Source organism: Megalobrama amblycephala, linkage group LG19 (assembly GCF_018812025.1).
Source record: "Megalobrama amblycephala isolate DHTTF-2021 linkage group LG19, ASM1881202v1, whole genome shotgun sequence".
NCBI lineage: Eukaryota > Metazoa > Chordata > Actinopteri > Cypriniformes > Xenocyprididae > Megalobrama > Megalobrama amblycephala.
The window spans coordinates 37609263-37634227 of NC_063062.1; the positions used below are offsets into that span (position 1 = coordinate 37609263).

Below are 24965 nucleotides of genomic sequence, written 5' to 3' on the forward strand. Positions count from 1 at the left end.
CATTTTGCTCTGCTTTTCCGTTTCACTCAGCTGGCCTCTGTATTCAGCTTCTGTTTTCCTCTTTGGCTGCTTTGTGATGCTCTGCTAAGCTGACTTCCTACCTAAATCCATCTGGCCCATTGACAAATATGGGAATATTAGTGTGTTCCAAGCCAATAGCTTTGATTAAACAATCAGGTGGACTGCATTATGAAATGGGGCATTAATAATTGTCTGAAATCGCCCCCTATACCCTTAAATAGGGCACTATTTGAAGGGGACAGCCATTTGTAGTGGTGCGTACTGGATGTGTGCGGGGCAAGAAATCACAGGGAAAGCAAGCCTCGTCTAATTTGTGTTGCCAGATCTTGTTAGAAAAACAAGAACATGCCCATAAAAAATGTATGCTTTATGCTGAAAATAGGGCCAAAATATTGCAACCCGCACCTTCTCACTTTATGTAAACTCGGATTACTTTTTGAGCCAAGCTTAAAGGGGACCTACACTATAATGCCCCTTTTCACAAGATGTAATATAAGTCTCTGGTGTCTCCAGAATGTGTCTGTGAAGTTTCAGCTCAAAATACCCCACAGATCATTTATTATAGCTTGTCAAATTTTCCCCTATTTGGGTGTGAGCAAAAACATGCCGTTTTTGTGTGTGTCCCTTTAAATGCAAATGAGCTGCTGCTCCCGCCCCCTTTCCAAAAGAGGGCGGAGCTTTAACAGCTTGCGCTTTGGTTGCTCAACAACAACAAAGCTGGAGAATCTCACGCAGCTAAAATTACGATTTGTTTTAGTACTTAAAAAGCGATTTCTGTAAAAGAAAATGTCTCCCTTTGCACTGAACTTTGAGCGTTGTTATGCTCTAACAGCAACATTACACACTAACTAAAGTTAAAAAAGTGAAATCATAATCAACCACCCCTTTAAACAACAAGCCAAAAATGCTTATAATAAGTGGACATGGCAACACTGCATGAGCACGCTCTGTGAAGCAGCCTTTTAGCATAAACAAAACACGATGCCTCCTTCAACTGTGCTTTAGTTTAAATCCCTGAGTATAACAAGTCATTTGTTGCTGTAATATTTCTTTGGTCAGAAAAGTGGTTAAAGGTGCCGTAGAATGGAAAATTGAATTTATCTTGGCATAGTTGAATAACAAGAGTTCAGTACATGGAAAAGACATACATTGAGTTTCAAACCCCATTGTTTCCTCCTTCTTATGTAAATCTCATTTGTTTAAAAGACTTCCGGAAAACACTCGGATCTCAACATAACACCGACTGTTACGTAACAGTCGGGATCATTAATATGTATGACCCCAATATTTGCATAATGCCAGCCCATTCGACGCATTAGACAAGGAAAGGCAGTATTAATGGCTGGATCTGTGCACAGACAAGGTAAGCAAGAACAACAGCGAAAAATGGCAGATGGAGCAATAATAACTGACATGATCCATGATATCATGATATTTTTAGTGATATTTGTAAATTGTCTTTCTAAATGTTTCGTTAGCATGTTGCTAATATACTGTTAAATGTGGTTAAAGTTACCATCGTTTATTACTGTATTCACAGAGACAAGAGTCGTCGCTATTTTCATTTTTAAACACGTGCAGTCTGTATAATTCATAAACACAACTTCATTCTTTATAAATCTCTCCAACAGTGTGTAATGTTAGCTTTAGCCACAGAGCATAGCCTCAAACTCACACATAATCAAACATAACCATCTAAATAAATATTTTACTCACATAATTCGAAGCATGCATACAGCATGCATGACGAACATCTTGTAAAGATCCATTTGAGGGTTATATTAGCTGTGTGAACTTTGTAAATGCACTGTAATATAGTCGAGAGCTCGTGTGGCAGAGGGAGCGCATCTCTTAAAGGGGCCGTGCTGAAAAAATCAGTGCATAGTTAATGATGCCCCATTTTGAGCTGAAACTTCACAGACACATTCAGGGGACACCTAGGACTTATATTACATCTTGTAAAAAAACAATCTAGGGCACCTTTAAAGGGGCCGCAGCCTGAATCGGCGCATAGTTAATGATGCCCCAAAATAGGCAGTTAAAAAAAATGAATAAAAAAAAAATCTATGGGGTATTTTGAGCTGAAACTTCACAGACACATTCAGGGGACACCTTAGACTTATATTACATCTTGTAAAAAAAACGTTTGATGGCACCTTTAAGTAAAGTGTTTAATCAAATGATACCTACCTTTTGACTCTCCTTGCTACAGTTTTGGAGTTATAAGTCTTTACTTTTGTGTATGTCGCTCAGAAAAAAAACCCTCTAAAAAAGCCTTCAGGTCTTAAAGGGTTAACAAAAAGAGACAAGGTTGTGTTTTATCTTATATTTTATTTCAATACAGTGAAGATAATCAGAGTATGAACCATATTGCCCAAGCCACATATTAATATGTTTAATATTTTTAAAATGTAAACGAACAGATGCAAGGTTCGTTTTGTTATAAATATACATGCAGTGAAGATAATAAGTGAACTCATTGCCTGAATTACATATGTGTGGCTATTAATATGTTTAAGACATTTTAAATGAAAACGACAAGAGGCAGAATGGTGTTTTATAACATATTTCGTTTTATTGTTGCCTAAAATTTACTACATAGATAACCAGAGAAGCCAGAGCGAGCTAAGTATGCTGCTATACCATTTGCAGAATCACCGGACTTGCATCCTCCAGTCCTCGGGAGTCCGTTCTCCTGAGTCGAACTTGCCAAGTTTGAACAACCATGGATGCAAGTTCGAGCTTTGTGTACTTGGCTTTGAGAAATGCCTAGTAACAATGAAACTAAACAGAACAAGATAATAAAACTGACAATTGTGATGTGACATTCATGAATTTATGCAAAAGAAAAAATGCAATATAATATCATTTATATAAATTGCATTATACTACTTATGCTATTTTATACAATTTTTTTCTTGTCACTAAATTAATTAGTTTATGTCAAATATATTCAGCCCAGAGTGCAGTTGAATTGTCTCTTTAACTCATTATTATCATGTCATGAAGTGGCAGTGGAGGCTGGCGGCCTGAAGCGAGGGGCTCTTGTCAATCCTTCTTTCAAGTGTTCGCACCTCTCTCTCCACAGCCTAATGAACACACTTCCTTCCCTCCCTCCGCTCCTTCGAGATCGGTGCCGAGTCCCCACTGTGCAGAACGCAGTAATCGGCCGTGAAGGTTTACTCAACACGAGACTAATTTGTTTCGAATGAGCTGGAGAGACTCGTGGTAATAACAATAATAAGACTCCAAAGAGGAGGACAAGAGAAGTAGAGCGAGGGAGAGAGACCCTTATTAACTGTTCATTAGTCCTGACCACTCATTAAAATGGATTTCTTAATTTAGGGATCTAATTGATATAAGTATAATTGCTTGTCCAAGACTTGCTTGACCCTCCTGGCCATCTTGGCCCATTCCTAATTAAGTTGCATGTTTTGGCACGCCGAGTCAATTGGAGAGCACGGATGTCGAGTGTCCCTGTTGAAGTTGATGTACCCTTGGTCCGGTTGTTTCCATGTTTTTTAAAATTCTAATCACAATTGTTTGGGTCCATGGAATCCCATGAGTCCATAACAAGAGCACACGGTCCAGTTCCTTCACGAAAACCTGTAAGGAGCACACAATGTTTTTATTTTGCGCTTGAGTTGGTCTTTATCTGTGATATAAAAATGTGTGAGTCTAATTTAAAGTGGGCTGTTGAAAGCCACCAACTATTTATCCAAAGTACAGCTTTGCTTGCATGAGGGAACAGATCCTAGAGATCTTCTGATCCATAGTGTCAACATTTTACAAAAACGCTCACCAGGAGTTGGAAGCTAAACGACAAAGAAGGAAATATAAACACTTTGTTTAAATGTTGCATAAACATTTGCTCCTACAGGGTGCAAAAAGCTTATCCTTTCAGAAGAAATCTCCAGCTAGTGAGCTGTCTTTGCTGTCTGCTGCCTACTAAATGCTAGACGCCAAACAAACGGCAACAGACACGGTTTTATTTCAGTTCAGTGTGCTACCCCTGTTGACATCTGTTGCTGTTGGTCTGCGTATGTTTTCACTGACTGAACATGCTCAATCGTGTTTGTCAGGTCGTGGAATGTCTGAGAAGTTGTCTGCATTGGTTGCCGTCTGTCGTTGCAGTGTGAATTAGCCTTAAGACAGCGTCCTACCAGGGAAGGGATCTTTTTTTTTAAATTATAATCACAATGATTGTTTCCATTTGAGAACTTTATTTTTACATTTCATCAGAATTATTGCATTTTCACCACAAGTACAAATCAAGATAATGATAACTCATTTTGACAACTCATGACAGCACATGCTAGTGGATGAGTTGAATCAACTCCACAGCAACTACATAAATTTATCCACTAACCATTCAGAAACGTCTAAAAGTTGTAACTTCTTCCTGAGTCTCTCCATCAGTGTCGACTCCAGTTTGAACAATGTAAGGCTGAACACCGTTACTGACAATCCTCATTTTGGCTGCGTGAGATTCTCCAGCTTTGTTGTTGTTGAGCTGTTAAAGCTCCGCCCTCTTCTGGAAAGGGGGCCGGGAGCAGCAGCTCATTTGCATTTAAAGGGACACACACAAAAACGGCATGTTTTTGCTCAGAACCAAATAGAGGCAAATTTGACAAGCTATAATAAATGATCTGTGGGGTATTTTGAGCTGAAACTTCACAGACACTTTCTGGAGACACCAGAGACTTTACATCTAGTGAAAGGCGCATTATAGTTCCCCCTTAAAGCAGAACTAAGTAACTTTTTTTTTACCTTCATAAAAAGTTTTCTAAATCCTTACGATGGTTAATTGACTTGTAGTGGTGTGTTTTAGGCGTGCACTAGGGCTGCAACAAACGATTATTTTGATAATCGATTAATCTGTCGATTATTAGAACGATTAATCGACTAATCATCGATTATTGCACTGATTAATCAGTAGGCTTTGTTCGATTATTCTACTTTAGCAATTAGTTAAAATATTGAGTTATACTGTACTTTAACTAGTAAATAAAACAAGGAAATCACTTCAGCTTTTAAAAGTGTATTTTTAATCATTTTTAAGCCAACTGAATAGACCAATATACTATAAATATAAATATATAAATATAATGTAATCATGTGGGGGTTTTTGTGAAAAATGAAACAACATACATACATACACATATTACATATCATATATATATATATATATATATATATATATATATATATATGTGTGTATGTGTATGTGTGTGTGTATATATATATATATATATATATATATATATATATATACACACACACACACACACACACACAAACTATCGAGTTTATGGTCATTGAATGGCTTTCCTGAGGTAAATGTTACATTTTGTGTGATATATTTGTTTGCAAGTTTTATTGACTTCTTTCTGCGGTTAAAACTCCGATTAAGTGATTACAATAGAGATGGATTCATTTCAGTAAGTTCAGTAAGTACTTTCTGATGTTCATTCATGTTTATTTCGCGCTGTAATAGAGAGGAATAGGTTCACATGCCGCTTGAACCGAGGTGTTACAGCGATCTGCCACACAACGTTAAACAGAGTCACCACCACAAGTATTGTTTGAATCCCGTAGTAATATTGACTGAATTTAAAAGCTTAGACTTAGTTTTATATCAAAAGTAACCTGATCTGTCGGTGCGTTGCCGTTGTCTGTGTCCTCTTTGCTCTGCGATGCATCTTTCACTGTGTGAGAAAATGAACGTGTGGCGTGAGAACAGTGAGTTTGAATGAGAGTTGGTGGCCCTGCATGACAGTATTCTGTAGTTCTGCTAAACGTTATGTTTGTTATGTTTATGCTATGTTAATCTCCCACATTTCACGGGTTCGACGTCGTTTGCAATATGCTCTCCAAAGCACTGACTTCTTTTATTGGATTGGATCCCGGAGGGCTGCATTACAGTATTGCGCTACAGCGCCCCACTGGTTACACCGCGTTATTGCAGGCCCTTCAAATAGGTCGTATGAGATCAAGAGACTATAGACCACTTTCGAGCAGACGTCACAATTACGTCACTTGCAGCTGCGCGCGCATACTGGTTGCAGAAAAATAGTTGAAGCTATTGAAGAAAAATGTGAAAAAATCCACAGAATAAGAGAAAAATGTTTTGTTGTGCCTCTGGATGTTGGAATCGGAATGCAAAAAATATAGTCTTCATTTTTTAAGAAAACCATCGTTGAAAACGTAATTTGAAGATAAACAGAGACGTTTCACAGACTGGATTGATGACACCTGCAAGGATTAGTCTACTATTAAAGCAGGAATTTGATGTAAACAGTAAGTCTCTACATAAAATTCACATATGCAGTTCAGAGGACATACATACATACAGCATGAAACAATTATAATTAAAATAATTTAAACCTATAATATTTTACATAGATAACTTTTAAACATAATAATTTTTATTTCACAATTCTGACTTTTTTTTTCTCTTGCATTTGCGTGCTTATTACTCCCAGTTCGGACTTTATAACTCGCAATAGTGAGTTTATTTCACAATTCTGAGGGGGGAAAAGTCAGAATTGCGGGATAAATTGCAATTCAGAAAAGACAGAATAACGAGTATATCTCACAATTCTGTTTTATTTTGTAAGAAATGTGATATGTAAACTCAGATTTGCGAGAATTGTGAGATATAAACTCGAAATTAACTTTTTTTATTCTTTTATTTCGTGGCTTCCATAGACTTCTACTGCTCAACTTTCATTTTCTGCAACCAGCTAGGCTCCGCCCACAAAAAACGTCATCGCTGTTTGCAAACACCAAATTGGTCTATTCGACAACAAAAATATTTGTCGACAATTTTTTATTGTCGACGTTGTCGATAATGTCGACTAATCGTTTCAGCCCTAGCGTGCACTAACCCCCTCTGGCACGTCTACGCCAAAAAACAGCTCTTGCAAGTTGAGCTTCACCGACCCGACACAATCTTGCCTCATGTTCACGTTCACGCAAGAGTGACAAAATGTTTTACGGTAATTCAAAAACAATGTATATATTATGACTTTATAAGACAATTTCGAAAATGACCCTCCTCCATCAAGATTTCTTGTACTGTATTTGCAAAACTACTGCGCTGGTGAGCGTTGTAGTCGTTGTAGTCCAGAGCTGCGCTTGAAGTATTTACGACAGTGTGATTCACTGAAGGAACCTGTAGGGGGAGCTTCGCAAATCTTACTGAGTTCCGCTTTAATGCTTTTTTATTAAAACAACAGATTTTGTATTGTCACACGGATGTTGCGTAAGTGCATTTATACAGCAACCACAATCACAAACAATATTGTATTATTGTCACCTCATAGTCTCATCTTAGTCATGGGAAAAAAAATTGTCGACGAATAATTTTTCATCATAGATTTCATTAACAAAAGGTGAGTAAAGATGCATTCACACTGCCACCGATACACAGCGACCAAGCAACATGATCCCATTAATTTTAATGGAGAGCTGGTAATTTCCGGTGACACGAGCAACAGTGACTGTTGCCGACAGGATGTAGGTGTGTCCAGCTACGTGACAAAATTGAGATACATTTAACTTTATGCAAATGAAGAGCAACTTACGGGAGCGACAACCAATAGGAGTGAAGTCAGTGGCATGCATGTGATCTGTCACTACATCCAATAGTGAGGAGTGTTGATGGCAAGATGAAGTGCGGTCAGCAACTTTCCTATAATTTATGATGTATCTCTGTGTACATATGGTGGTACTCGCCATGCTGACTCCGACTCTGAATGGTTTTGTGAACACAGATTGACCACCGCTTGTGCTTTCGCTGCAGATAAATAGCCGTGATGGCAATGAGAACTTGCTGTTTCTCGTTCATCTTTAATATTAAGCATTTTATATACTGATTCCATTTATATTTCATCCTTTAAAAAATGTTTTTAGTGGCAAGAAACTTTATTTGGTGTCTACAACATGGAATAATATCCGTGAATGTGGGAATGCCCACTAGCGACGCAGCTTAAATGTTTTTGAGTGAACTATCCCTTTAACATCCTTGGTAGGCAGCTCTGAGCTCACTAAGTTTTGGAACAAAGCTAGAGTCTCCATTCCCTTAGAGATTGTGCTGTATCTTGTTGCTGTACACGTCTGTAGTGCAACATGTGTTGAAAACTCATGTTGAAACCCAGCTGGAGGCGAAGACATACAGAATGACCTCGAGGGAGAGCGAGAACCTGAGAGAGGGCTTATTTAAGAACAAACAATGTGTTGCAGGGGAAAGGTGGAGCCACTGCTTTCATGAGAATGAAAATCAATAGTTTTCTTCCACAGTAACGCTCACAGACGGCGCCTTTGCGAACACTGTAACTTTATAAAGAGCAAGAGAGTGAGAAAGAGAAAAGTATCGGGAAAGTTTTATGTGTATGCAGACCGGATTGAAACTGCAGTGTTATTACATCTGAGAATATATATTCTGCTTTTACTGGATGCTGTCTGACACTTTTTACTCAAGAAGTTTCTACTTTTCTAGTTCAGAAACTCTGGAACAACAGAAGACTTAGTGGTGAAAAAAGAAGATTTGCAATCTGTGCAAGACGCCACAAAGGCAAAAGAGTATATTAAAAGTATCTAAATTAAAAGAGGGAGGAAGAAGGGGGGAAAAGGAAGCCAGGCTCGGCCAGGCACTTAATAAGACCAGAGAGTGTGTTATTCTGTCACAGCTATGCTTTGGAGAGTGACCTGAATATTTCATAATAAGACAAGCTTGTTTGAAGAGAGTGTGAGAGTAATGATGCTGGAAATTCACAGGAATAAATTACATTTTAAAATATGTTCAATAGATAAATATTTATTTTTATTATTTTAAATGTTTTTATAGGATTTTTAGTCAAATAAATGCAGCTTTGGTGAACATAAGAAAAAATGTACCGGCCCCAGACTTTTAAATGGTTGTATTTAGATTGATTCTGTGATGATAAATTATATTTTTGACTTAATTTCTATGAATTACTTTTTTTCTTCAGTGTTTGTGGTACTAAGTTTCAGTGATGTTGTGATATCCTAACATTCCCTCAGTATGGGTCGGGTACCTCTTTAGAATTTTTTAGAAAAAGAATTAAAGGTAAACACTCGGGTCCATAGCACGGTTGTTGCAGGACATATTACGTCCCAAATGTCTATTACTTAACGTTAGGGGTTTGTTCAAATCTCTAACACTTGATCAATAGTTCTGTAATACATAGCAGTGTCAAGGGTAATGCATTACAAGTAACTCGAATTATGCAATCAGATTAAATGTTAAATTGCACAAATATACTTTATGTATTTAATTTCACTTTATTAACCAATGTCTTTGCTGCTGACCTCTGATGATCCAATTCAACCATACTAATAAGCTAAATTGACTAGTTCAGTGGTTCTCAAAGTGTGGAGCGCTCAACTGTAATCTAACACATTACTTTCCATAAAAAGTAACTAACGTTATTAGTTACTTTTTTAGGGAGTAACGCAATACTGTAACACATTACTTTTAAAAGTAACTTTCCCCAACACTGTACATTAGTGATAATTTGTGTTTTTTAAAGTGTTTTTAAAAACATGGATATTTTGATATATATCGATACTGAAATATCTGAAACGGTTCTAATACTCCTTTTTCTGCAGTATCGATACACTGATACCAGCTGCGCATTTTCACTCTCTCTTCTCTCCGATGGTGAATTGACACACACCCGCCGCCTCTCGCTCACTCGTCTCATTCACTTTGGTTGAATAGTGCTTGTATTGCGCATAATTTTAGTCATTCCATGCAGGTTATGTGCTCATACCATTAATCTAAGTGGCGCTCACATAAAGCTGCCTCTCATACAGCTTGCAAAAACCAAACTGACATCTTTTTCTTGGCTTATTGCACATACAAAATTAGGTCAAATACCCGTCTTGTCGATTATTCAGGTGAACCCAGTCAGTTTTGGAATGTAAATAGTTGGAAAACGCATGTTGTGTAACAGTATGTTGGATCAGTGCATAATCTCTTAAAGTGACAGTAGCCTAATAAACCTGCTGCTGTCTGTCATGTTAATCAAAGAACAAAAAGAGAAAATCACTCTCTGCTCCTGACTGAATAACTTTTGTAACTTTAATTGTAAGCATTAATCTATATTTATTTTTACAATGAAAACTAAAACTTAAAGCTGTGTTTATTTCATTTTCTATTTATTTTATTGTATTAATTTGTTTGCAATTTGTTTATTTGTTGTGATTTTATTACTGACTGTATACTTCAAAAAATAATGAGATAATAACAAATTATCTGTATGGTGGTGTATATATAGCAGTTTTCCCCATGGCATTGGAAATTTTTCAAGGTCTCGTATCGAAGTTGGAAATTCCAGTATCATGACAACACTAATATAAACAAATAACACTGTTTTTATTCACACTACACAGTACTTACATTCGGTCTTCTATCTGGGTGCAAAAGTGAGCGTCAGTGTTTGGAGAGGGTGAGAGAGCAAAAGAAGGGTGTTTCAGAGAAGGAATAGAAAGCATTGTCATTCATGGTCATGTCAAATCTAATTGGATTGTGGATTGTGTCCCAATCTGTGAAGTGCTGATAGTGAAAGTGGGCCGGAGGTTTGGTCGGGACAGGAAGCGGATGCTGCCGCACTCTTGCTCTCAGTTTGTATGAATAGATGAGTCGATGGAAGGGATAATTCTGGATCCTTTGTAGATTTAGATCAGTGTACAACATGATCTTTCAATGTCTGGCTTCTATAATCTGGGTCAGATTCATTGTTTTTACCCATATCTAACATTGGTTCCTTTATAAGCATCTTAGCTCAGCGACCTGCTGTTCATTCTGTGTGAATTGGAGCATATGGAGTACTTTTCCTGATCTCTCTCTACTGTACTCTATTTTCTAATTAATTTCAGAACTGTTAATTCCACTTAATTTTCACAGGCCGTGAATTGACCCAAAATGTCTGAGCCTGCTTCCGTTATGTCCTTATAATCTAGCAGAGAAGTCTGTCTTGACTGTTTGTCTACATCATGTCAATGCCTCTCTCTCTCTGAGAGTGAGATTAGTTTTTAAATCCTTCTCAATTGTTCTGTCCATTATGTTAAACCATGCTCCAACTGATCTATATCCTTCCCAGTACTGCTATTTTCAAGCATGCATTTGACAAGAACTGAAGTAGGTCGTAATGATAAATAAGAAGTGGGGTATTAGGCAAATAAATGCTGTTGAGTTGATCCCTGATTTCCTGAACAACGTGAAATTGTGTACACACAGAGACATTTGTGTAACAGATTGTGTAACAATATTCTTGTGAATCTTTTCACAGCACTAGAGCTGCCTTTTTTCTTTTTTAGTTATGCCATCATTTACTCACCCTCATGTTCATCTAAACCTGTATGATTTTCTTTTCTTTTTCCATACTACTCAAAAATGACAAAAAAAAGCTCCAAAGTTTCTCTAGGGAACGCAAACATTTTGTGAGCGAACGTAAAGTTTCTTGGGGGAACGCAAACATTTTGTGAGGAAACGCAAAATTTCTCTAGGGAACGCAAACATTTTGTGAGCGAACGTAAAGTTTCTTGGGAGAACGCAAACATTTTGCAAACGTAAAGTTTCTCTAGGGAGCACAAACATTTTGTGAGCGAATGCAAAGTTTCTCTAGGGAACGCAAACATTTTGTGAGCGAACGTGAAGTTTCTCTAGGGAACGCAAACATTTTGTGAGGAAACGCAAAATTTCTCTAGGGAACGCAAACATTTTGTGAGCGAACGTAAAGTTTCTTGGGAGAACGCAAACATTTTGCAAACGTAAAGTTTCTCTAGGGAGCACAAACATTTTGTGAGCGAATGCAAAGTTTCTCTAGGGAACGCAAACATTTTGTGAGCGAACGTAAAGTTTCTTGGGGGAACGCAAACATTTTGCAATTGAACGCAAAGTTTCTTGGAGGAACGCAAACATTTTGCAAGTGAACGCAAAGTTTCTTGGAGGAACGCAAACATTTTGTGAGCGAACGTAAAGTTTCTCAGGGGAAACGCAAACATTTTGCGAATGAACGTAAAGTTCCTCGGGGGAAACGCAAACATTTTGCAAGCGAACATTAAGTTTCTTGGGGGAACGCAAACATTTTGTGAGTGAACGTAAAGTTTCTCTAGGGAACGCAAACATTTTGTGAGCGAACGTAAAGATTCTCGGGGGAACGCAAACATTTTGCAAATGTAAAGTTTCTCTAGGGAACGCAAACATTTTGCGAGTGAACGTAAAGTTTCTTGGGGGAACGCAAACATTTTGCAAATGTAAAGTTTCTCTAGGGAACGCAAACATTTTGCGAGTGAACGTAAAGTTTCTTGGGGGAACGCAAACATTTTGCAAATGTAAAGTTTCTCTAGGGAACGCAAACATTTTGTGAGCGAACGTAAAGTTTCTTGGGGGAACGCAAACATTTTGCAATTGAACGCAAAGTTTCTTGGAGGAACGCAAACATTTTGCAAGCGAACATTAAGTTTCTTGGGGGAACGCAAACATTTTGCGAATGAACGTAAAGTTCCTCGGGGGAAACGCAAACATTTTGCAAGCGAACATTAAGTTTCTTGGGGGAACGCAAACATTTTGTGAGCGAACGTAAAGTTTCTTGGGGGAACGCAAACATTTTGCGAGTGAACGTAAAGTTTCTTGGGGGAACGCAAACATTTTGTGAGTGAACGTAAAGATTCTCGGGGGAACGCAAACATTTTGCAAATGTAAAGTTTCTCTAGGGAACGCAAACATTTTGTGAGCGAACGTAAAGTTTCTTGGGGGAACGCAAACATTTTGCAATTGAACGCAAAGTTTCTTGGAGGAACGCAAACATTTTGCAAGTGAACGCAAAGTTTCTTGGAGGAACGCAAACATTTTGCAAACGTAAAGTTTCTCTAGGGAACGCAAACATTTTGTGAGCGAACGTAAAGTTTCTCAGGAGAAACGCAAACATTTTGCGAATGAACGTAAAGTTCCTCGGGGGAAACGCAAACATTTTGTGAGCGAACGTAAAGTTTCTTGGGGGAACGCAAACATTTTGCAATTGAACGCAAAGTTTCTTGGAGGAACGCAAACATTTTGCGAACGTAAAGTTTCTCTAGGGAACGCAAACATTTTGTGAGCGAACGTAAAGTTTCTCAGGGGAAACGCAAACATTTTGCGAATGAACGTAAAGTTCCTCGGGGGAACGCGAACATTTTGCAAGCGAACATTAAGTTTCTTGGGGGAACGCAAACATTTTGCGAGTGAACGTAAAGTTTCTTGGGGGAACGCAAACATTTTGTGAGTGAACGCAAAGTTTCTTGGAGGAACGCAAACATTTTGCAAGTGAACGCAAAGTTTCTTGGAGGAACGCAAACATTTTGCGAGTGAACGTAAAGTTTCTTGGGGGAACGCAAACATTTTGTGAGTGAACGCAAAGTTTCTTGGGGGAACGCAAACATTTTGCGAGTGAACGTAAAGTTTCTTGGGGGAACGCAAACATTTTGCGAGTGAACGTAAAGTTTCTTGGGGGAACGCAAACATTTTGTGAGTGAACGCAAAGTTTCTTGGAGGAACGCAAACATTTTGCAATTGAACGCAAAGTTTCTTGGGGGAACGCAAACATTTTGCAAGTGAACGCAAAGTTTCTTGGAGGAACGCAAACATTTTGCGAACGTAAAGTTTCTCTAGGGAACGCAAACATTTTGTGAGCGAACGTAAAGTTTCTCAGGGGAAACGCAAACATTTTGCGAATGAACGTAAAGTTCCTCGGGGGAACGCGAACATTTTGCAAGCGAACATTAAGTTTCTTGGGGGAACGCAAACATTTTGCGAGTGAACGTAAAGTTTCTTGGGGGAACGCAAACATTTTGTGAGTGAACGCAAAGTTTCTTGGAGGAACGCAAACATTTTGCGAACGTAAAGTTTCTCTAGGGAACGCAAACATTTTGCGAATGAACGTAAAGTTTCTCAGGGGAAACGCAAACATTTTGCGAATGAACGTAAAGTTCCTCGGGGGAAACGCAAACATTTTGCAAGCGAACATTACGTTTCTTGGGGGAACGCAAACATTTTGTGAGCGAACGTAAAGTTTCCCAGGGGAATGCAAACTTTTTGCAAGCTAATGTAAAATTTCTCAGGGGAATACAAACATTTTGTGAGCAAACGTAAAGATTCTCGGGGGAACACAAACATTTTGCGAGTGAACGCAAAGATTCTTGGTGGAATGCAAATATTTGTGCGAGAACACAAAAGCATTGACATATAATTTATCCTCCCCTCTCATAGTTTTTCCCTTCTCCATGTCCATTTAGGGGCTCTGTAATATGTCATGCTATGTTATGTCATGCTACTATTGGTATAGCTTAATCCAGGGTGAAATCCCATTGGTCTAAAATCACATGCATACATACATCCATGCATTTATGTATTAAACATCATATTTGTTTCAATTGCCCAATATTTTATTGCTTTATGTAGCATTTTGCTTTTAGTATGAAGCGAACAATTAAGTTGTCCATTAACAGAGTATTAATTGTGTTTGTCTTCTGTGTACAGTAAATCACTTGCCAATATCACATTTCACTCCTTCTTTATATCATCCAAAGGCTCGTTCCTCCCACCAGCCCCTCAGGCCACCCCGCTCAGGTAGAGAACATGCATGTGCTTCACGTACCAAACAGTATCATCTGCTCGATTTCACATATTGTATTCTCCTTGGTGACTTCACACTGACAGCATAAAGAGAGTGCGGAGGGAGTTTGGAGAGAGAGTTTTCAGACTTTGTGTGCCCTTCCCATCAGCCCTCTGATGGAGGAGATGAGCCGAAGCACACGGATGACATGGTGCAAAGTGATTTTGAAGGAAAAGCAACTCCGCCGCATAAACACATGCACACGTTCTTCTCTCGAGCTTGTCTTTGCAGCTCTTTTTTGCAGCAATCCAGCCTCAGCCGAGGCAGAAGTTTTATTTAGAGACCTTCAGATCTGTCAGCCGATTGGTCCCAGTGGCACTGTAGGACAGGGAGTTGCCATCTCACTCAGTCAAGAAGATGAGCAGGGTTGCAGGCATTGTCTGCTGTGTTGCATCATTTTGGTTTTTGTTGGCTTTTTGTTGGAGTCTGCTGCAGGGTTCCTGAACCTTCTTCAGTCTTCTTTTCTTTGGCCTGGTAATGATCGGGCGCCCATCATTATTAGCAGAAAATAAACTGTTCCTTATTTTTAGTGACAGAATCCATTTTTATATCTTTGTACATTTACACCTCGCGGTTCAAGTGCCCATCAACCCACTCAATGTGCATGTGTATGTTTGTTTTGTTCTCGCAGTTGAGCGATGCATGAGTGTGATGCAGTCGGGGACTCAGATGGTGAAGCTGAAGAACGGCTCTAAAGGTCTGGTCCGGCTCTTCTATTTGGATGAACACCGTTCCTGCATCCGCTGGAGACCGTCTCGCAAGAGTGAGAAAGCCAAGAGTAAGTCCAACACACTCTCAGAACATAAGAATGTACACCGCTGAAAGATTTTGTAAATATATATAAAAGATGACTCTTTTGTCCACTTTCAGCCACTTCTGTCCTGATTTCTTCGAGGAGAGGGTCTATGGGCGGGTAAATGTATGGGCGTTTTTTTTAGATCTTTCGATCTAATGGACGAAATGAGCTCATGCTGTTGAAAAAACCAGCATATGCTGGTTAGGTACTTTTTGAAACATGGCAGCTGGTTTATGCTGGTCCTTAGTTGGTCATGAGCTGGTTTAAGCTGGTCAAGTGCTGGTCCTAAGCAACTACACTTTAAAAAAGAAAAAGTTAGTTCAACTCAAATTTTCAAGGCAACCGACTGCACAGAATTTTTGAGTTGAAGATATCAACTTAATTTTTTAAGTTTTGAAGAACTACAATTATTAAGTTGCGTCAGCTAAGTTTTTCAAGTTCTGACAACTAAGTTTTTTCTGGAACTTTCAAATCTGTAAAAGCTTACTATTTTGAGTTCAGATTACCATCCCCTGTAATAACTTACTATTTTGAGTTTAAATTACCCCCCCCCCACATTAAATCATCCACTGACAGTAAACCAGTTAATTTATGCATGTTTATTTGAACGACTTTGGCACAAACAGCTTTACAATTCCACAATGTAAACAAGTAATCTTATACCCAAAGCAAATACATCAGGTTTCAGTACTATAATATGGGCAGTTTTATTTTTTACTTTCCGACTCTTGTTGAGACCTTACAAATAATGCAATATTGACAAAGATTACCGATAAACAGTTGTATAGTGCCTAAGAACAGAAATGTGTAAATCCCCAGCTGAAAAAGCCAAATTATCTGAACTTTCTGAACTTTGAAATTAGGAATGTTTCTCTTCGACAAAGATGTCAGGGAAAGTTACCGCTGGCATCGTGACAAGATGGCGGACGCAAACTTTCAGACTTTCGCAGGGAGCTCCTGGGAAAATCCTTGGAAACCCCGTCGCAGCCGGTTGCCATGACAAATTTCAAATGAGCATGCGCAGATAAGTTGAGCTCACTCTAACTGGGTGTCAACTACAACTTCAAAATAAAATCAACTCAATTTATAAAATAAGATGAACTTTTCCTCAGAAACGTCTGAAAGTGAGTTCAAGTGGCTTACAACAGATAGTTCAAGTTCCAACTAGCAATTTTATTGTCAGTGAATGCAAAAATCTTAGTAAGGTGAACTATTTTGAGTTGTCGTTTTTACAGTGTATAGCTCCAGCTTAGGACCAGTTTATAACCAGCTCATGGCCAACTAAGGACTAGCATAAACCAGCTCAAACCAGCTGCCATGCTTCAAAACATACCTAACCAGCATATGCTGTTTTTTCAACAGGGTATGTTTACGCATTAGGTCAGTAGGCACATTTTTGTTGCTGTTTGAATGCATTCGACCCGCTCAAAAGCTTTTTTGACTACCTCTGGAAGTGGTTGAAAGTGGACAAGCTCAATACATTTTGGACCCCGTTTACGCCTGTATTTAGCATCATCATGAACGGATTGACAAAACCCCATATCCAACAGTTAATGACAAATAAATGCATACTCCGAGAGCGCTCCACAAGATATCTTTTATTATACTATCTGAATACTCAATATTGATCAGGTGAATGCACATTTTAAACAGCTTATTGTACACGTAAGTTAATCGCTGTTCTAAACCAATGCGCTGCTGCATTGTAACGTACACACATACAGTATAGCTCACACAGCACATGCAGATCGCATGCACACAGAAACATTCAGTAGTGCAGAAATGTATTGTCTACACTGTTCTGTGATTATCAATAAAATAGCTTGTATTTCTTAGTAACTAAAATCCACAGCTTCACTATTAGTAGAGAGACGCTGCAAGGTAGAATTAATTCACACACGCAATCACTCTCTCACTAATGCATTCATATAAATATAATCTTGTGCTGCTTTATCTGTATCTGATTTAGAATGAGCAGAAATCTGTGAGTAATATAACAACCCAAAGACAAAAGAACTGATAATAATAAGCTGTTATTTACAATAGCCTTGTGGGCAGCACTGTCATATACCATAGCTGTGCACAAGGCGACCCGTGTTAGAGTTTCAGCTCGAGGTTCAGGCAACTTATTTGTTCATTAATGATGTCAACGTTGACTCGACTTTAGTCACATAAATGTCGACTTTAAAAAATCTGAAGTCATTAAACAGGGCCTCAGAACATTGACTGTTTCTATAGCAAACAGAGCTTCTATCGGCAGCTGCAGTAATGCAGTGACTTTACCAATTGATGATTGGCTCTTTGGTCCCACTTTATATTAAGTGGCCTTAACTACTATGTACTTACATTTAAATTAATCATTTGATACAATGCACTTATTGTGTTCATACATGTTTTTACATTGTACTTATATTTTAAAAACACCTGCATGTAATTACATTTATAATTAATTTCTGTAATTACATTTATAATTACACTGTTGACCCATCCCTTAACCCTTACCCCTACCCTTAAACCTACCCATACCACCAAAGCTTTCCCTAACCTTACCCATATCCCACCTCAATAGCAGCAAATGTGTTTTGCAATTCAATATGAACCCAATAAGTACATTGTACTTATTTTTTGATGTAAGTACATAGTAATTAAGGCCACTTAAAATAAAGTGGGGCTCTTTTATTTAGAAAGCGGGACTTATTCTGCCGTATTGTGCATTGCATTTTCTCCCATTCATAGTAATATGAGTGCACCGTCTTTATACATCTAAAGTCTTTGGTTTTACTTAATAGTTAGATAACTTTTTAATTTTGTTAAAACTGAATAGATGCACATCAAAAACGTCACGTGACTTTCCCTTTAAAAAGTCGAAAATAATAATATTCTTCTCCTGAACACATGGAATGGAAGCTCTGCTTCATTTGCAGTCTGTTTTTGTGTTATATTACCTTTTTTTGCATTAAATTCCCTATTTGGATGGAAACAGCTAGTGACAAATCAGAGTCAGAAACAATCTGCTTTCAATGTTCCACATCTGTGGTTTACTGATCTCTTTCTCTCTGTCACTTTCTTGATGACTCTTTCTTCTTTGTCGCTCTCCCTTTCTCTTTTCCCCCTCCTCTTTTAGTCTCTGTGTATTACTTGCTCCCTTCTGCTACCCCATCAAAGCAGCCCATGTAGATTTTGATATGTTGAGTGTCTGAGCGCAGCTCTTCTCTCTTACATAATGGCTGTGTATGAATCACAGGCCAGGGGCTTCCAGAAACACACCGCTCTCTCACCATCTGTGTCTGCGCCGCGCTCTGCTTGTTTGGGTGAAGTGAATTCTGCATAAGTGCTCCTTTTTCCCTGGGTGAGCGTTCTGAAATAAATCCTGTTCAACCCTCTACATATTCACTTCAGGCTTTTGTTAGCGGAGCTGATCTGACCTAGCCCAGATGGGTGGATTATTACACAGTACAGTTAAAAAAGGCTCAAGTGCTATTGTCCCCCTCATCTCACCCCCTTTCACCCCACCTCTCCCTATTTTGTTGCTGTCATGTTTGTGAACTGCTCTCATAAGATAAGACATAATTTAAAAAAAGAGACAGATTGTGCCCTGCTCATTGTCAGGTTAATGGATCAGCACTGGAATCAACGGCTTTGATGTGACTCTGCCTTCTAGAGCACATGTTTGATAAAATTATTATCATGACAGGAAGTGTTAAAGATGTGTGTTATGTAAGAGTTGTTCACTCAGAATAAAAAAAAATGGTCATTTTATGTTCTCCTCATGTCATTCCAAAACTGTATGCTGTTATTTTTTTTCTTTTCAGTGGAACACAAAAGGAAAAATTTCTGATGAACAATTTCTACGCAGCTCTTGGCATATAATAACATCATGACCACAAAACGCACTATATAAGCACCAAAAACGTGATCCATATGACCAGTGCACTATATTACATACTGAAATTTAAAGGGATATTTCAACTAAAAATGAAAATTCTGTCATCACCACCTTGCTTTAGTAGGAAATACTTCTTAGCAAACTTTTAGTCATAATGGTGTTGACTTGTATTTTTCCCAGGTGCATTAATTCAAAGACTAAATGTTTAGCTGGAGTGACTTTCATTTTCCAGTAAAGGATCCAGCGCGTTGATAAAGGCTGCAAATGATCATAAATATGGAGAGAACGCCGCAACCGAAAATCTAAAAAAATAAATAATAACTGTGATAACTGTTCTGTTAATAATCCTCTGTCGATCCACAAATGCGGAAGTATAATCTGTAGTTTTCACAAAAGCCCTGGAGCTGTCAGAAGACTTTTGCTGACAAATAAATGTGGACTTGTTGGCCTAGGTAACACGGAGAATGAGTAAACATTGTCCATTCACATATGCTGCTGACATTGTATCAAAGCAAGTGGAAAATTGGCAAAGTTACACTTTAAATTAGCAGCTGTGCAAGTCATTGAAAGCACAATGCAGATCAAGATAGCAGATGTATCACACTAGTTAGGCCCATTTGACTGACAGCTTAGTTTGTTCTGCTGTATTTGTTGCACTTAACGTTGAGAAAAAAGTTAAAAGGGACCTATTATGCCCCTTTTCACAAGATGTAATATAAGTCTCTGGTGTCCCAAGAATGTGTCTGTGAAGTTTCAGCTCAAAATACCCCACAGATCATTTATTATAGCTTGTCAAATTTGCCTCTATTTGGGTGTGAGCAAAAACACACAGTTTTTGTGTGTGTCCCTTTAAATGCAAATGAGCTGCTGCTCCCGCCCCCTTTCCAGAACAGGGCGGAGCTTTAACAGCTCAACAACAACAAAGCTGGAGAATCTCACGCAGCCAAAATGAGGATTGTCAGTAACGGTGTTCAGCCTTACATTGTTCAAACCGGAGTCGACACTGATGGAGAGACTCAGGAAGAAGTTACAACTTTTAGAAAGAAACTGGACGATTTCAGTAAAAGAAAATATCTCCCTTTGCATTGAACTTTGAGCGTCGTAACTTTGCAGATGTTGTTTATGCTCAAACAGCTAAAGTTAAAAAATGTGAAATCATAATCAATTACCCCTTTAATACACAGTGATTAACTAGGAAACTTAAAAATGGCACTTCATGTCAAAATGGATGCCGACCCCTGAACTAACCCTTTAAGTCGTTATTCACGGTTAATATCACTTGCTTTACACATAAGAACAATGACGTTTTGGGATCCATGACATTGAAGGGCCATTTCTGAATGCTTGATCAAGGATGAAATGATGGTTTAATTTCAGTTTCTGTTCCCTTAGACAAAGCTATCGTAGAAGACTTGAAATAAAGATACAAAAGTGGCTTGTGATTTTGTGGTATTTTTTGTACTTTTCAGAGCCTGACAGCTGTGGTCACTATAAACTGTCATTGCATGGCCAGATCATCTATTTTTGTGTTTCAGAAAAATAATAACAGCATACAGAGACAGAATTTTCATGCCGCGGTGAAATATCCTCAAAAAGTAATTGCTGAAAGATTCAGAGGCTGGTTTGGGTTTGGATGTTGATTAGACTGAAGCGGACAGGAAGCACACAGTGCCTGCAGAGGCTGTCAAGAGTTGTGCTTTCATGTAAAGAAACAATGAACACTCGCCCGCCAACAATAAAGCCTGGGTTCCCTTATGGGGAACCAAAGAAAGAGTGACAGATAAGCAACAGAACGCAAAATCTAATAACACATTGTTATGGTCCAGTGCTTTAAAAGTGAGTAGAGAGTCAAACATAAGAAAAGGTCAGTGAGGATGAAAACTCTCAGATTTTGCCTCTCCAAATAATTGCTGATTCAGTTACAGAATCAGGTAAGTTTCATTAACACAACATCTCCACTTCAGTTTCTATTAATTTCTTTTCAAATGAAGTGTTCACCCAAGCAAATCCTTAACTGTAGTTGATCAGTGTGGGTCAGATCGCTGCTGGCAAGGTTTTTGCTAATGAACGTATCTCTGTGTTTTAGTCATCCATTGTTTCAGGGGTTCAAAGATCATTTTCTCTTTTCTCTCTCTCCCCAGTCACCATCGACTCACTCTACAAGGTCACAGAAGGTCGACAGTCTGACATCTTCCATCGGCATGCGGAAGGGAGCTTTGATCCGGGCTGTTGTTTCACTATTTACCACGGCAATCACATGGAATCTCTGGATTTGGTGACCTCAAACTCAGAGGAAGCGCGGACATGGGTGACCGGACTCAGATATCTGATGGCTGGGATCAGTGATGAAGATTCACTAGCCAAGAGACAACGCACACATGATCAATATCCTTTACTGCTGGATGGATGGATGGATGGATGAATTTATTACAGTAATAGTCATCATTTTTTTCATCTACATGACCACAAAAAGTAGGTGTTTTGAGAAGTGTTCATGCTGCTCTTTTCCATACAATAACTGCATATTTGCAACAATATATATAAACTACAGTTCAAGTGTTTCAAGTCAGTAAGATTTTTTAAATGTTTTTGAAAGAAGTCTCTTCTGCTCACCAAGGCTGCATTTATTTGATCAAAAATGCAGTAAAAATAGCAATATTGTGAAATATTATTATTAATTTAAAATAACTGTTTTCTATTTTAAAATGTAATTTATTCCTGTGATGCAAAGCTAAATTTTCAGCATCATTACTCCAGTCTTCAGTGTCACATGATCCTTCAGAAATCATTCTGATATGCTGATTTGCTGCTCAAGAAACATTTCTGATTATTATCAATGTTGAAAACAGTTGTGTACAATTTTTTTCAGGATTTTTTGATGAATAGAAAGATCAAATGCACAGCATTTATCTGAAATAGAAAGCTTTTGTTTCATTATACATGTCTTTACTGTCACTTTTGATCAATTTAATGCATCCTTGCTGAATAAAAGTATTTATTTCTTTTTTTTTTTACAAACTTTTGAATATTACAATGATTTCTGAAGGATCATGTGACACTGAAGACTGGAGTAATGATGCTGAAAATTCAGCTTTGATCACAGGAATAAATAATATTTCAAAATATATTCTAATAGATACGGAAGAGGATTAGGGCCAAGCAATAATAAAAAAATGAAACCATCTCGAGATTAAAGTTGTTAAATTTCGAGAAAAAACTCATTAAATTTCGAGAAAAAAGTCAAGATAAAATGTTGAGAATAAAGTCATTAAATTACGAGAAAAAAAGTTGTTAAATTACGAGAACAAATTCATTAAATTTCAAGAAAAAAGTCGAGATAAAATGTTGAGAATAAAGTCATTAAATTACGAGAGCAAATTGGTTAAATTATGAGAACCATCTCGAGATCATTAAATTATGAGAAAAAAGTTGTTAAATTACAAGAACAAAACTTTTTTCTCGTAATTTAATGACTTTATTCTCATAATTTAATGACTTTATTCTCAACATTTTATCTCAACTTTTTTCTAAAAATTTAACGACATTTTTCTCATAATTTAACGAATTTGTTCTCGTAATTTAATGACTTTTTTCTCGTAATTTAACAAGTTTATTCTCAACATTTTATTTCTACATTTTTCTCGAAATTTAACGAGTTTTTTCTCGAAATTTAACAATAATCTCGAGATGGTTTTATTTTTTTATTATTGCTTGGCCCTAATCCTCTTCCGTAAATAGAAAACAGTTATTTTAAATTTTAAAAATATTTCACTGTTTTTGCTGTATTTGTAATCAAATAAATGCAGCCTTGATGAACAGAAGACACTTTTAAAACTTGTGAACGGTAGTGTACATGTTTTTATGTACAGTATTATTATTAAATTTCACTCTTTTTCTCACACAAAGCTATCCTACGGGCTTAGAAGACTTGAAATGGAGCACATGATTTGTATAGACTACATTTATGGTGATTTTTTAATCACTGACTTTCAGAATTTAATAACAGAACATAATTTTCATTTTTGGCTAAGGTAATCTTTTAATAGCTGGATTGATGAGATTACATTATTGGATGAATAGATGGAGGCAGAGAGGAAAGGAAGGATTTGTGATCGATTTTGACTGATTGATTTAGACTGATTTACAAAAGAGAGAGCAATACAAAGACAGAGAGAGCGAGAGAGAGGCAGCGAGAGCTCTTTGAGTCAGTGAGTTCAGTGCTTCAGGGAGTCTCCCTCTGCGGGGAGATCTTACAGAAGCACAGCCTCACATGAAACGACCGGCCTTAGAGGAAGACGAGATAAAAGCCAGAGCTGCTCATCCTCTCCTCCCTTATGTTTATGTCTGTTATTCTCATTAAAGAGGCGTGAGTCATCATTATAATCTGCTATAACAGTAGACACACAGCGTTTGGCCGCTGGTAATTTCACTTATGCTTTCACTCTAGATGGCAGTTCATCTGTGACCCGTTTTATTGTTGTTCAGAGTTTTCAGTGCCCTCAGTTTAAAAAACACAATCCTGGAGGAACCAGAGGAGCAGAAGAGAGACTTTTTAGACTTTAAAGAGTCTTCAGAATGAGGATGCTGTGATGCTCGCCAGACTATAAGATGGCAAACACATGTCGCATTTTCCATTGATCTGCAAATTTCAATTTCAGTATGACTTTACGCAATCTGGAATTTCATGTGAGGGCGAAAGATTTCCCTATGCAGATTTTGTACCAGGTTTAATTTGCCACACTAACCAACAGAAAACTGCTTGGCTTGAAAGTGACTTCTTTGTAAACGGTGCTTCATTCATCGCTATACTATTTACAATAGACAATTGACCTTTTTTGCCCATGAAATTTTTCTAATTTGTCTGCACATTAAGGATGTAGGTTTGGGGACTGATACGCAGATTCCAGTTCACAGATCCTGATTTTCATTCAAAAAACAAGTTTAAATTAAGCTTTAACTTGCATTTCTTATAACTTAATTGATTCCTAAACAATTATGTTATAATTGAGTTATAAGATTCAGTTTGTTCATTTGGTAAATTAGTGATTCTAACAGTAACTTCTGAGTCTTTTTGAGTCTTTTCAAATGATTCTTTAAAGGGGACCTTTTCACAAGATGTAATATAAGTCTCTAGTGTCCCCAGAATGTGTCTGTGAAGTTTCAGCTCAAAATCCCCCACAGATCATTTATTATAGCTTGTCAAAATTGCCCCATTTGGGTTTGACCAAAAACACGCCATTTTTGTTTGTGTCCCTTTAAATGCAAATGAGCTCCGCTTTCCAGAAGAGGGCGGAGCTTTAACAGCTCAACAACAACAAAGCCGGAGAATCTCACGCAGCCAAAATGACGAAAGTGTTCAGCCTTACATTGTTCAAACCGGAGTCGACACTGATGGAGAGACTCAGGAAGAAGTTACAACTTTTAGACGTTTCTGAATGGTTAGTGGATAAATTTATGTAGTTGCTGTGGAGTTGATTCAACTCATCCACTAGCAGGTGCCGTCATGTTAATCTTTTGTGCAAATCCAGTGTTGAATTGACCCTTCTTTAAAAGAAAATATCTCCCTTTGCATTGAACT

General features: G+C 37.9%; 1 protein-coding gene across 5 annotated transcripts in view; it reads left to right on the forward strand.

The window, feature by feature from the left end:
* plch1 (phospholipase C, eta 1) overlaps positions 1-24965 on the forward strand; it is a 119346-nt gene that overhangs the window by 35132 nt on the left and 59249 nt on the right. For all 5 annotated transcript variants that reach the window (XM_048168757.1, XM_048168759.1, XM_048168761.1 and 2 more), the window contains 2 exons: positions 15337-15483; positions 21529-21772. In XM_048168757.1, the coding sequence (XP_048024714.1) occupies positions 15337-15483; positions 21529-21772 (391 nt within the window). The remainder of the gene's footprint in view (positions 1-15336; positions 15484-21528; positions 21773-24965) is intronic.